Here is a 13,126-nt window from a genome sequence, read left to right as displayed (position 1 = left end):
AGTTTTTTATATACAGTGTTCAACACTGGCATTGTATGGCTGTTCAGATTCTTAGTGTGATTAATCCTTTGAAACCTGAGCGAATTTGGTTGATTTCTTTCAAAAATATGGGAAAAGAGCAATGAGTAATTTAAGGAGAAATGACCAAAAATGTAAACATAAAAATAAAAAAGTTATTAGAAAATGGAATAAAATACAAGAAAATTGCCTGAAAATTAACAAAAAACCAAAAGAAAAGTAAGAAGCAAAAATACATATTTAAAAAATATTAATAAAGTTTTCTGGACATTTTCCTTAGCTTTTTAAAAAATAATTTTCTAAATCTATTAGTTTCTTTCAGTTTGTGAAACATTTCCCACCAAGTTGCTCACAGGAAATTGAGGTCTGTCCAGGTTAAGGGTTAACTTCTTATTGATCAGATATTCACCAGTTTAATTCAGGTGATTTAATAATAAAGATTTAATAATTCAGGAAATTTGTCAGCTTGGCAAACTTGAATCTTAATGAAGTTCTTGTATGACTGCTTTGTGTAACATGGTTTGTAGAGATGTTTGTCTTATTTTGGCAAAGTCTTAAAAACAGTTAATAGCTTCAATAGCATAAATATACTTCACTACTTACATCAATGGAAAGAGTATTGTTTTTGGTATTGGTCGTGAAACTCAGGCATCATGGTGTTTCACCACACTTGGGTCAACAGACACCAGAGATGGAGCCAGAGCAGGGAACAACAGCCCTGTCAGCTGATGCCAGCTGCAGATCGTAGTAGCTGATCAGTACCTCCCCGGCATCCTGCGATCACGAGGAGAAGCAGCTGAAGCTCGTCTTCAATCAGCTCAGCACTGGCTGAAAAGACGCCTCTCCAAGCCTCAGTCCAGAGAGAGGAAGGCAAGAAGACAATCCTGTGTTAGGCCCTCAGTCTCGTCCAGCAGCAGACACCTTTATTGAACTTAGAGAACAGCTCGAGTTTCTTTGTTGTCTCGTCTTCACAGTGTGACTTGTCTGTCCTTGCTAGGAAGACAGAAGTGCCTTGGTTAAGACAGTGAATTACTTATTAGAGTGGGAAGAATTTCTGTTTTTTGTTCCATTTCCTTTTCCCCCACCTTTTTCAAATTGAAGGGAAACTTTTTGGTAAAAGTCTGAAATTGGTGCGGACTGACCAATCACCTAAAAATATAGAAAAACATGAATGTAGCAGGGTATGTTTATTTCGAAAAGCAGACATTTATACCAAAAATTGATGTGGAAAAGGTACCAGCTGATGCCTAAAATTCACCAGGATGCAGTTAATTGTTTAATGCTTAAAAGTTTCTCTTCTCCTCTTGATGTTGAAAGGAGACATACGCCCTTGCTACAAAGTTTGCATTGAGTGCCTGGTTAGATTCAAGTCCTGTTAACTTATTAAAGGTTCAAATCAAATCTTCACAAACCCCAAAACCAAAGACTCATAGGGAATTTTTCCACCCTAAAATATCCTTCTGGAGATGTTTTTCTGAGTTACCAAAGAGCCTGAAAAAGGATCTGTGTGGCTAATGCTTTCTTATCAATGTTTCCACCATAGAGAGGGATCATTTTAGCCCTTTAACCATTTGAATACCGGAGTGACATCTCTTTTCCTGTGATGCTTTCAGACTCCTTTAACAAGTATTTAAACCCTTCAACCCTGAACACATTGCTGTGATTGATTGTTGTGACTTTCAAAGACATGAGGAGGAAAAAAGGCCCTAAGCAACTCTGTGAGAAATGTTCCACAAATTGGAAGAAATGATTAGATTTAGAGTTATTTACTTAAAAAAGAAAAAAGAAAAACTAGGGAAAATGTTTAGGGAAAAAAAAAAAAAGTGAGGGAAAAACTCACATTTACATATTTTAAATGTTAAAAATATATATAATTTCTAATACCCTTTAGAGGCATTTCCTTGTTTGTTTTTTAATTTCTTTGTCTTTTTTACACTAATATTCATGTAATGTTCTTGTGCTTTTTCCTCCTTTTTTGCTGTTTTTTGGGTCATTTTTTGTTGCTTATGTTTTTGAATGAAATCAAGCAAATTTCCTTAGGTTTCAGGGGATTAATATAGACAACAAATTAAATGAAAGGCCAACTAAATGAAAGAGAAGTTTTTTTCATTATCTGACCAAAATACATCTCAAACACATAGCATTTTAAAGTGTCAAGTCATAAAATTGGCAGTGAGTGTTTGGTCTGAATCTTGCAAAATAGAAAAACAAACAATTTAAAATAGTCCTTAATGTCAGGTATTTATAAAATGTATGGCTTTGGTATGATAGTCATGTAATTATTGTTATTGTTTCTTCAGCGCTAACCTATCAGTGCTCAATGCAGCAGCTACATTACATTTGGACAAGACATCTCTTTGTGGGTTTTAGATATTATCTTTCCAAATGCAGTTTTAAAAAAAGGTAAGTCAGTGCAAACAGAATTGAAAAGCAAGCCTCTGGGTGCTCATTATGAATGAGGGTCTTTTTTGGAGGCTCAGACGTTGGGGCATTATCATTTTTTTTATTGTCACATTAGAAAGGTGATATTCCGAATGGAGGAGCATTCATGTATATGCAGCACCATTAACAGCCAATGGAACAGACAAGAAGCAGTTTTTTTTCCCTGCCAAGGCCAGGATCATGTCATCATCGGAACAAACAACAGAATATAAACATTACAAAACACAGTGGTTAAGGAAGTCATTTCAACAATTAAGAAATATGCGATCATTCAGCTCCGTACATCACTAAGAGGAAAGAAGCAACGAGAAATGTTAGGAATGTGGAGCCATTAAGCAAATTTACAAAACATGAACATGAGGTTTCTCCACTGATCAAACCCGCTTCAGAACACAGACAGAAAAACACTGTTCGTCCTAGTGGTGCAAATCAAAAAGAGAGAGAATCAGCAGAACGGCAATACTGGACTACAGTACAAAGGTCGTGCATACACACACTCTACTGCACACTATTCACAGTAATAACAAAATTGAAAAAAAGAATCTGTCTCTTCCTATTACCTGAACTGATTTTTCTCTCATTTGGCTCATTAACAAAATCCATCCGTTTCATCTCCTTACATCAGCCCATCAGCAGGGGGCGCTAAACACTTACAGGAGAAACTGTGGATGCTGAAACCTGAGGACTGCATTTGGATAGCGATCAGAAACCAAATATGCAACAGTCAAAAAAGTGTGAATGTGGATCAGATGGGTTTATAGTAATCACTGTGAAAAAGATAATAGGAAAACAAATGACCAAATGTCCATCGAAAGCTTTTTTTTGTCATTTTCCTTCCTGACTTGACTTGAAAATGCACCAGCAGCACAAAACCGAGCACACTTAAAACACTTCCAGTCTGTATTAACTACTGACAAAGGCTGGGCAAAAAACTTCAATACTTTTTTTTAGTATCAAAAGTTGGCATCAAATATCTGGTCAGATTTATGCTTTACTGTATTCATTTTTCCATCAAATAGTTCCTGCTTTAAATTGCGTTTTGCCAAAATTTGTACTGTCTTGTACAACGGCTTGTGTTTAGATTTCCAAACTTTGGTTGCCTTTTGTTTTTTTAAATCAAACAGAAACATTTTTTTAGAAAAACATGTTTTCTCAGAAGCAAAGTATGAAAAAAATATTCTTTTGGTTAAAGTGATACCCAGCCCAGCTACTGAGCTGAAAACCTCACTCCATATCCCCAGTGTTTAAATAACCAGCTGATATGAATGAATCTCCAGGTTTTGACACTCAAATGGCCCCAATGTGGAATGTACTCACATCAATAATACAAAAGACTGCTATCAAATTTCTCAAATACTCATGAATGTGCCCAGGTTCATGTAAAAAGTCAAAATTCACTCCCCTTGTTATGTTTTTTTTAGACTGAAGTTGTACAAAACAGCTTTGAAAGTAGCTTTTGTTCGCAAGTGAGACGCTGAAAAATCTGTTCTCCACGTTAGAAAACAGTAAACAATTCCTGGTCATTATTTTCGTAAACTTCACGGCTGTCGTTGCAGCTTCAGCGGGCAGTTGAGGGAAGTCCGTGTGCAGGCGCTTCTGCTCAGAAGCGTGCAGGGGGAGAAGGTGCCGGCGTCCAGCCCCGGCTTTGGTCATGACTGGAGGGTGTCTGCGCTGGGGGCCCTGTAGAGGTATTTCCAGATGGCGTAGTAGTGCACGGCCGCGGCCAGCGCCACAAACACGTGCCAGATAGCGTGGGCGAAGGGGATGACGCCGTCGCTCTTGAAGAAAAACACACCGAGGCAGTAGATGAGTCCGCCGCAGGCCAGCTCCTGAAGGCCGTCTGTGTTGTTCTGCACGCAATAAGAGGGAAGAAATAAGAAATGTCATGTGGAGCGAGTGTAGTGTGTTGACATGGTAAAATGGCCTAAGTGAGGGACTGATAAAGCCAAAAGCCGAAAATATTCAGTTTAATATCTATTGTGCACATGCATTAAGTCATTTTTGTCTGTAAAATAGTTGCCAAATGAGCACAGCATTTGGAAAGATGGTAGTTTTCACTCAACAACAGGAATGGGATATCAGGGTGCTGCTATATTCATTGAAACCACAGGAGGGCAGCAGAAATGAAAATATGAAATATTAAAGCTTGGTAAATGGCAACAGCATGTTATCAAGCATTATAATTTGTGCCAAACCTTGTAGAACAATATTTGCACTTTGCACAGCTCTTAAAATGCCGTATTTGTTCCAGATTTAATGCCACCATGTGCTGATCAAACTCTGACTGGATCACAATACGCCTTTTAATTAAACTAATCCTCCCTTTCTAGAACACATTTTTAACTACTCCACCCTGCTGCAGGAGCATCCTGTTGGGTGTGATGATTTGAGACATGCTAATAATCTGTATGTGACTGTTAATATATAAAGAAATGGTAACTTTACCATTGATGTCACGACTGATGCGGGGAAAAAACCCATCATCAAATAGAAGGCCAGCTCAACAAGTTTATACCTGGAAAGAATCAAATACAGCATGGTTACTAACAAGTAAACAGATGCAAATTCAAGCAAATATCAGGCACAAGCAAGACAGGAGAAGAGAGGGGTGTTAACAAACCTGAAGAGCAACAAATCTTGATATAAGTTTGAAAACATATCTGCTATCATCTGCTTAAAAATATATCTGAGCAAAAAATAATTTCAGTGATTTAAGACCTTCAGACCTTTTCTTAGCAGCCAAAGTTGTCGTTGTTGTGATAACTTGATGCACCTGGCAACACTCAGGGCATAAAAGGTTTCAACACCCAGGAAGAGCTCATTATTGTGACCGAGCACAAACAATCAAATGAAGCACTGATAAAACTTGCCAAACCTGTCATGACGGTTAAAATTATCTGCTACATCTGAATAAATCCGATCTTCTCATAAGTAAACTATAACTAAAACTCACAGTCTAAGAGATGTGCTTACAGAAGCCACTGAATTTAAGACCATTACATTTATGTTTGGCTGTTCACATTATTTTTTTAACGTGGCCAGTATCAGATTCCAGTCTGATCTGGTCACGGTCTTGGACTAAAGTGACGTAAAAGTCGCATGAATTCCAATGACGGTGGACGGGTCAGCCTGAAGTCGCACTGCAAAAAATTACTTTTAAGGGGTTAGAACCCACACGTTTTTGGCAAATTCTCTTAAAAAGTGATCCATTTTATTTATTTTTTTGTGACCAAAATGTTAAAAAAAAGGAAGACATTTATCACACACAAACACAACCACTTGGTGATCCACCACTACATTTAACTCACTTTTCATGATAATTGAAGACATATATGGTTCCAGCAGCAGCCATGAGCCACACAAACCAGCGCATGTGTGCAGCTAGTGGGCCCAACTCACGTAGGTTCAACCTGAGTACAAACAGAAGAAAAACATGCAACTAAATGAAACCTCCATTTACAAAATCACCATCCTTATATATGTGTGTATATATATATATATATATATAGCTCTGTATGACACTCACCAAGGTGTGTAGGAGGCAGCAATGAAGAAATAAATGACCACTCTGTCGCACATGTGGAAACAATGTTCCATAGACCTAAAACAAACAACAAACAGGTCACTTCTTATTTACTCACGGTCACACACAAGCAGGAACATTATTTGCATGTTCTTACAGGGAAAACCCGACACTTTAGAGGAAGTGACATCATGTTTCCACAGAGGGAGTAATCAAAAATAGGCTTTTTCTTCAGAGCAGAAGTTTTGACTTGGCAGCAAGTAAAGCACATATGTTGTCAGTATGGCTGAGTATCAATGCTGTATGTTGTTTTGTTCCATTTTAAATCAGCCAATTTTGAACTGAATTTCATTTATTTTTTTTCTGTTTATGTTTAGACAAAATGTAACACTTGGGAGCTCTGTCTTCTTTTGGTAAATGAAAAAAGGATATTTGTGTTTTAAAAACAAGGTGCTGAAAAAAACTGTTTTGTACAGGCAATAATCCAAGAAGCATTCATACTCTTTTACTCTTGAACAAATACAAACTCCCGGGGTTTCTGCTCCACAAAACGCCAAAATATGGCAGCCAATTATGCAGTAAACACTTCATCATTTAAAAGAAACTTGAAACCAAAAGAGCCATAGAAGTGTCTTTATACCCAGACATGACGCAGACATTCAACTTCCAAAACTCTGAATTACAATGCAGCTGCACTGTATCATTGCTTTTACTCTAAATATTACAGAAGGAGTGAATGGCTCTTTTGTCTGTGTCTTCGTGCATTATATATGTGTTTTTTTATGTCAGTCAACACGGTGGTTGCACTCTTCCTCACCTCATGTGGCTTTTCTTCCAGGTGATGATATGAAACACAGTGGAGACCAGGAAGAGGGCACACAGGCCCATGCCGTACACCCAGGCGGTGATCCTCTCCCAGCCGTTGTCGGACAGACGATGCAGAAACGCCATGCCCACAAAGGCTGGCACGATGAGGAGCTACAGAGATGGGATGAAACCATTAAAACAACATACACATCAGTTTCTAGATATGCCAAGTTACTGTAATATTTATAGAACGATAATGAGATTGGATTTGCGATTAAGTCATCTACATTAAAAAATGATTAATTCCAGCCACTCACTGCATGGGTGTAGCAGTTTGCAGCATGCTCATAGCAGGTGGGCTGATAGCGGCAGTTAGCAGAGGCCCGTCTGTTCATGAACCTGGAACACACACAAATACACAGAACAAGAAATAAACAACAATAGAGAGCTGAATCAGCACTGTGTCAACTCTTTTACCAATCTACAGTTCTGATTCTGTCCAAATCGAAAGAGAAGTGAATGACTAAAATGTTGATTTAAGGATGTTGACTATATCACGGTGCTTAGCAGCAGATAACAGTTGGGTGATAACACGTGATAGAGCAGCCAAGTCACATTAATCGAAAAAATCAAACAACATAAGATCACTCAAGAGAGCAGATAAGAAGTAAAACAACAGATAATAAATAATAGACTATTTTGCTTTCCTCGACATTAATTATACACAAAGGTAGAGCCTTGTAATAATACGTTGTGTCTGACTGCATGCAAGGTAACCCTTTGAAACGTGGAGCATCAGTTTTCTTGCGCTCCATTCAGACGCCTTTCACATGCATTTAAACCTTTGAAATCTGAGCAAATTGGTTTGTATTCAAATGAGTACATTCATTTGTATTCATTTGTATGAAAACATACATGGCTAAAAAGGCAATGAGCAACGAGGCAAGAGATATCCCACAAATTGTAAGAAATTAGGAAAAGATGACAAGAATGTGGCCAGAAAACGGTTTACTATTAAGTAACTATTAACTATTTTAGACATTAACATATTGTTTTTGTTTTGTTTAGCTGTTTTTTGGGGTTTTGTTTTTTTTTTTTGCTAAATTTCAGGTAATTTCTTTACTCATTGCTTGTAACTTCTTATACTGGTTAATAATAAAATTGCCATTATCATTTGATTTTGTAATTGCATGATTTAGAAATGAAAACTCAGTTTCCACAATTTCCCAAAATTATAGATGCCAGCTTTTCAGATATCAGAAAATAAGCTGCACTTTCCCTTTAAAAATGACTTATTACTTATTACTAAACTTGTTGCCGATTAATTTTCTATAAGGAACTCTGAATATAACGTGCTTGATTCGACTTTACCTATCTCTGTCTGTATTCACTTTTTTTTCTTTGTTCATATGTAATAACTGTTAGCAGACACACAATGCAACTTTAACAATCCTGTCACTCGAGCATTAAGTAAAACAGGTTTTTGCTAGCGGACGTGAAAACTGAGGTAACGTCAAAAAACTGGCATTAATGTGGGCAAGTATGAGCAGCAACCCTGGTCTGACAGCCCAAACATCATTTTAACAGTGAGATTTTTAGATTTCACAAACCTCTGGAAGCTGTTCACTCTCTTCATTTCAGTGCCTTATCCACCACAGGAAGCAAAGAAAAAAAATCAGCAAACGCTAGCAAACAAAAGAGCAACAGTGCCCTGCTTTACAAAGGGAATAACAAAATAATATGCTGTCCTGACAAACCAAAGGAAACGGAAGGCCTAGCATTAGCTATTCGGCTAACCTTATGCTACTCATTAGCTAACTTTCACTACAGCTACAAGGCACCGGCAGCATCAATACTCCTACTACAAAGGCACCATTTTAGTCTTTTTCTTAATACCATTCTGTAACAAATACTGGCTCACTGCCTCTTTTTTAAGCTAGAGATATCCATAAGCACCGAGCGGCAGCCGGGAAAAAAACCAAAAAGACCCCCGCAAGCAAGCAGCTCCGCCGGTCAATGACAGGCAGCTCCCCCCGCTGAGCCGTTCAACACAAAATATGATTTCTTTTTGTGCCCGGCCGCCCAACCAGTGGGGAGATGTTGAGTGATAGCGGGTTGAGCCAATGAGCAGCGAGATGACCGGCAAAGGGGCCAATTAGATGTTAGGTAGGCGGTGTCGTGCAGAGGAGCGTGACAGTCACATACTGAAATGAATATATTAAGATTGAGAGTGTTTATGGGAAAGTAACAAATAAACACGTAGACAGATAAATTGCCTAAACATAGAAACACTGAGACTTAGTTTGCTTATACTCAGTTTTCCCTGATTTCACTTTACTTTTTTGTGTTGTGGGAAGTGGTGTCTGTGTGTCGTGATGTTCAGCCCCCCCCAAATTGTGAAATTGTGAAATGCAGTTTGATTTGATCGTCCACAGTAGGACTGGCAAAATGTCAGATTTTCACTACACAATTATTGTGATCAAAAGAGTCCACTAAAACGGTCTAATAACAATATCTATAGAAATTTTGAAAAATAAATTAATAATGCCATCAGTAAAATTAAATTAAAATTTTCTTTATTGTGCATTTTTTTTCTTTTTGGCGACTGAATTGCGGTCAAAATTACATATGTAGGCAGGTGACAAGAGAGACTGTAAATATAACTGCAAAAAAGCATACTAATAGAGCAATAACACCCAATAAATGGTGAAAAGGCAAACATAGCGAAATCAGATTATTTACATGCTATTATCAAATGTGTATTTTCAACATGATGTAATTTTTTAAAAAAAATATTGCAATTATTGTTAATAACAGTATATCATTGCACCCCTAGTTGACGATAATATTTGAACAGAGGTCAAAAGATCGATTTAGACAAACACTGCATAGCAAGAACAGAGGTATTCCAGTTTGTGAACTTTATGTTGAACTAAACAAATTCAAAAAAATATCTATCACATGAAAATGGAAATTATAAACAGCTATTTGCAGCTTTATGGTCAGCAACACCAAAATTCGCAAAGTTGGTGAAAAATTATGGATACAATGATAAGACTAGAGAATAAGTCCTTGCCATAATACAGTTATAGGCTATAAATTAACCATCTACTGCATGTTCATGTTGTAAACCAGGTTCCTTCTTAAAGAATCTTTTACCTGTCTTTGGGCGTTTAATATGGTCTTAACTCAATTAAATTGAGATCTGATAATCCTGCCACTTTTTTTCAAATGTTGAAGCTTACATTATCATACAGCGAGTTCTATTAAACAAATATGTTTTGTCAAGCACACACATTACATAAGACGTTCCTCTCTGATTGAGGATGCAACATAGACAGACAGTGATTGTGTCAGCAGTGTACACTCATCATGAACTGAAACTAACAATTGCTTTTTTACCTTTAATATGTTTAAAACTTAACCATTTGACAGATTTTATTGTAGAGACAGGTCCCTGCAGTGGGTATCGTGGAATATGTAAATGTATAAATCTGGTGATCCAGCAAGAGTGATGACAACAATCTGGGCGTGATGTTGCAGCAGACAAAGTGACACAGTCAGACGGTGAACTGCACAAGCAGTGTCACGCTGTAACAGCTCAGTTACATAACAGGGCTGTAACTTGATCAGTGACTCTTAGATATAACAGAGGGTTTACGTAAGACCAAAGTGCAATCCCCGGGCTTAATGAAGTTCATGCTGTACACTCAATTGCTGCGGGTATCGCTGTGCACAACAGGAAAGGAACCAGTTGAACCCTTTGTTTTCGCCTACAAATGTTTATTCTATAGACACTAAGCAACAATGATATACCAGCCTATACATAAAGGTATCTGGGCTTTTATGGTACACGTAGCAGTTACTGTACCAGTGTGAGCAGAGAATGGGATCGATCCAGACAAAGAGAGAGCTCATTGTCATTGTTTGGCTTTTAAAAAGGACATTAGCACAGACAACGGGGGAATGCCAGAGGCCATATGTCAGGGGACAGTGTCTCCTTGTTTCTGGCTGTTGTCTGCTGCTCTTTCCCCATGCTGTTTTACTAACACCTCTAATGTGATACAGACCTGAGAGCTGCAGGTTGCCAGCATGTCACAGAGGCTCAGGATATCTTTCTGTCCTGGCCGTAAACAATCCCTGTCAATGTCTGACTCGGACTGGCTACATCTTCTGCTTGGTGGTGGATGGAGTTTCTCTGGTGTTTAACCCGTACTCTCACATCACATCAGTAGCTGTATCCATTTACACTCACTCCTGTCTGTTTATGCTCCTAAGTTGTGCAGTTGAGAGCAATGATTTGACTGAAAGATGCATTTGTGACACACAGCTGCATTTAAGACACTAAGAATCAGCAATACTTAAAAGAGCTAGAGTTAGAGTTGAATACAGTAAAAGCCTTTGCCCAGATAGAAAGGAACGTTTTCACAACATAGGCTAATGTTACCGACAAGATGTAATAATGTTTTAAAGAAAACATTTCAATCAAATGTTCAAATAACATTTAATGATGTTTATCATTCCAAATAATGTAAAGGTTAAATGTTAAAGAAGACGTAACATTTTAACTGCATCATTCTGAGGATGATTTGATGATGCTGAGTGGTGACAGGTCATAGAATGTTCTTTTATTAAAAAAAAAAAATGTGACAGTGTTACATGAGAACAAAGGCAGATCATTTTTAAAAGTAACATTCAGAAAATGTTTTCAGGATGTTATTAAGGCCTAAGATTTCTCAACATTTTGAAAAATAATTAAAGAAATAATAAACATCTTTAATATTTTGATGATGTTTATCGAAAATGTTACCCAGAGGAACACTTGCCACTGAAAACATTACCAAAACATTGCATTGTACCATTCTTAGAATGTTTTTAGAACCAAAAATTGGAAGCTGGTTATACATCATGGTCCAACCACACAGGTGTTTTCATTCATTTTTGTCAGATTATAACTACTCACAGGAGTATTTGCATATGCAAAGATTGATCTCAAAAAGTACTTAACTGATTTAACATGGCACTACAATAACATTGATGACTGTTTACCATGATGGACTGTTTACCACCACATAGGTTGTTTGTTTCTACCCTCGAACACAACCCACAAGAGCTCTCCTGCCCTGAGCACCCCTACCTGCGGTAAAAGATCAATACAAAAATAAAATTAAAAAAAAAACATGGTTTAAGTTGTGGTAAGGATTATGCAACAAAACCTTTTGGTTCAGTTTAGGAAAAGATTATGGTTTGGGTTGAAATAAATATGTTTGTCAGGTACGTAATATTAGCTTAACTAACATCATATACATAATGTTACGTACAGTTGTGTCATGTCAGTTAAGGTAACATAAAATAGGTCAACGCTGACTTTTTTTACACAGGACACAAGCAATGGTCCTCTGGGTCACAGTCCTGTCACATACGTAGCATTATGTTAACTGATGTCATGTACATATCAGTGTGTGAGATCATGTTGGTTTATGTCACTTAAAATAGCTCAATATTGACCCTTTCTCTCACACAGGACACAAACATAGGTCTCCTGGGTCAAAGTCCTGTCATGTATGTTAACAGTAGCTGAACTGATGTCATTTACGTATTGTTACATTAGATGAAGTCTGTTAACGTAACTTAAAATAACTCAAATAATGGCTTTGTGTTTCACACAGGACATGAACAACAGTCTCCCGTGTCATTGTGTTAAATCACGTCAGTTTACGTAACTTAAAATAACTCAACATTTACCATTTTATTCACACAGGACACAATCAGAGATCATGGGTAAGAGTCATGTCACATACACAACATCATGTTAACTGACATCACTTACACAATGTTATGTTACATCATGTCAGCTAACACAATCCAAAACTAACTTGACGGTGACTTTTTGTTTCACATGGGACACAGGAGTGTTCCTGTGTCACAGTCCTTTGTTTGTTTGACCAATCCACGACCTGAACACTGACTTTGTTGCTCTTTATGCTACTTAGACTGACTTCCTCCTTTGCTCCCATCATAATTCCTGCAGCCACTAGAGATCACTGCCTAAATATGTCAATATTGGTTATAATAAGCAGCTTGTGCAAATGACATGATGCCATTTGGGGGGTTTCCTTACTTAAACTTGACGCCTACATTACCCATATTGCAACTTGACCGCCAACAGCTGGGTGAGAGATTATGCTAGTAGCAGCTACTGTATTCTGGAGCCTCTAGCATGCAGAGGGCAGTGTGCTACAGAGGTCACTTTTTTCTTACTCCAAGAATATTCTTACTCTTAATTACTTACCCGATTGTGTTTCATTTTCTTACTTGTAGTCTTTAGCCCCAGCT

The 13,126-nt window shown here is 37.6% G+C and overlaps 1 protein-coding gene across 1 annotated transcript; it reads right to left on the bottom strand.

Annotated features, from left to right (window-relative positions):
• Positions 1–2,501: 2,501 nt before the first annotated feature.
• mmd (monocyte to macrophage differentiation-associated) lies at positions 2,502–8,822 on the bottom strand. Its single transcript, XM_042504879.1, has 7 exons — positions 8,401–8,822; positions 7,108–7,189; positions 6,801–6,961; positions 5,987–6,061; positions 5,769–5,870; positions 4,906–4,975; positions 2,502–4,310 (listed from the first exon to the last, which is right to left on the bottom strand). Exons 1-7 carry the CDS (start codon positions 8,424–8,426, stop codon positions 4,110–4,112), a joined length of 717 nt encoding a protein of 238 aa, XP_042360813.1. The 5' UTR covers positions 8,427–8,822; the 3' UTR covers positions 2,502–4,109.
• Positions 8,823–13,126: the final 4,304 nt, after the last annotated feature.

Source organism: Plectropomus leopardus, chromosome 17 (genome assembly GCF_008729295.1).
Source record: "Plectropomus leopardus isolate mb chromosome 17, YSFRI_Pleo_2.0, whole genome shotgun sequence".
NCBI classification, from domain to species: domain Eukaryota; kingdom Metazoa; phylum Chordata; class Actinopteri; order Perciformes; family Serranidae; genus Plectropomus; species Plectropomus leopardus.
Note: the sequence above shows the minus strand (reverse complement) of the source record. Positions and strands in the feature narration are given on the sequence as shown.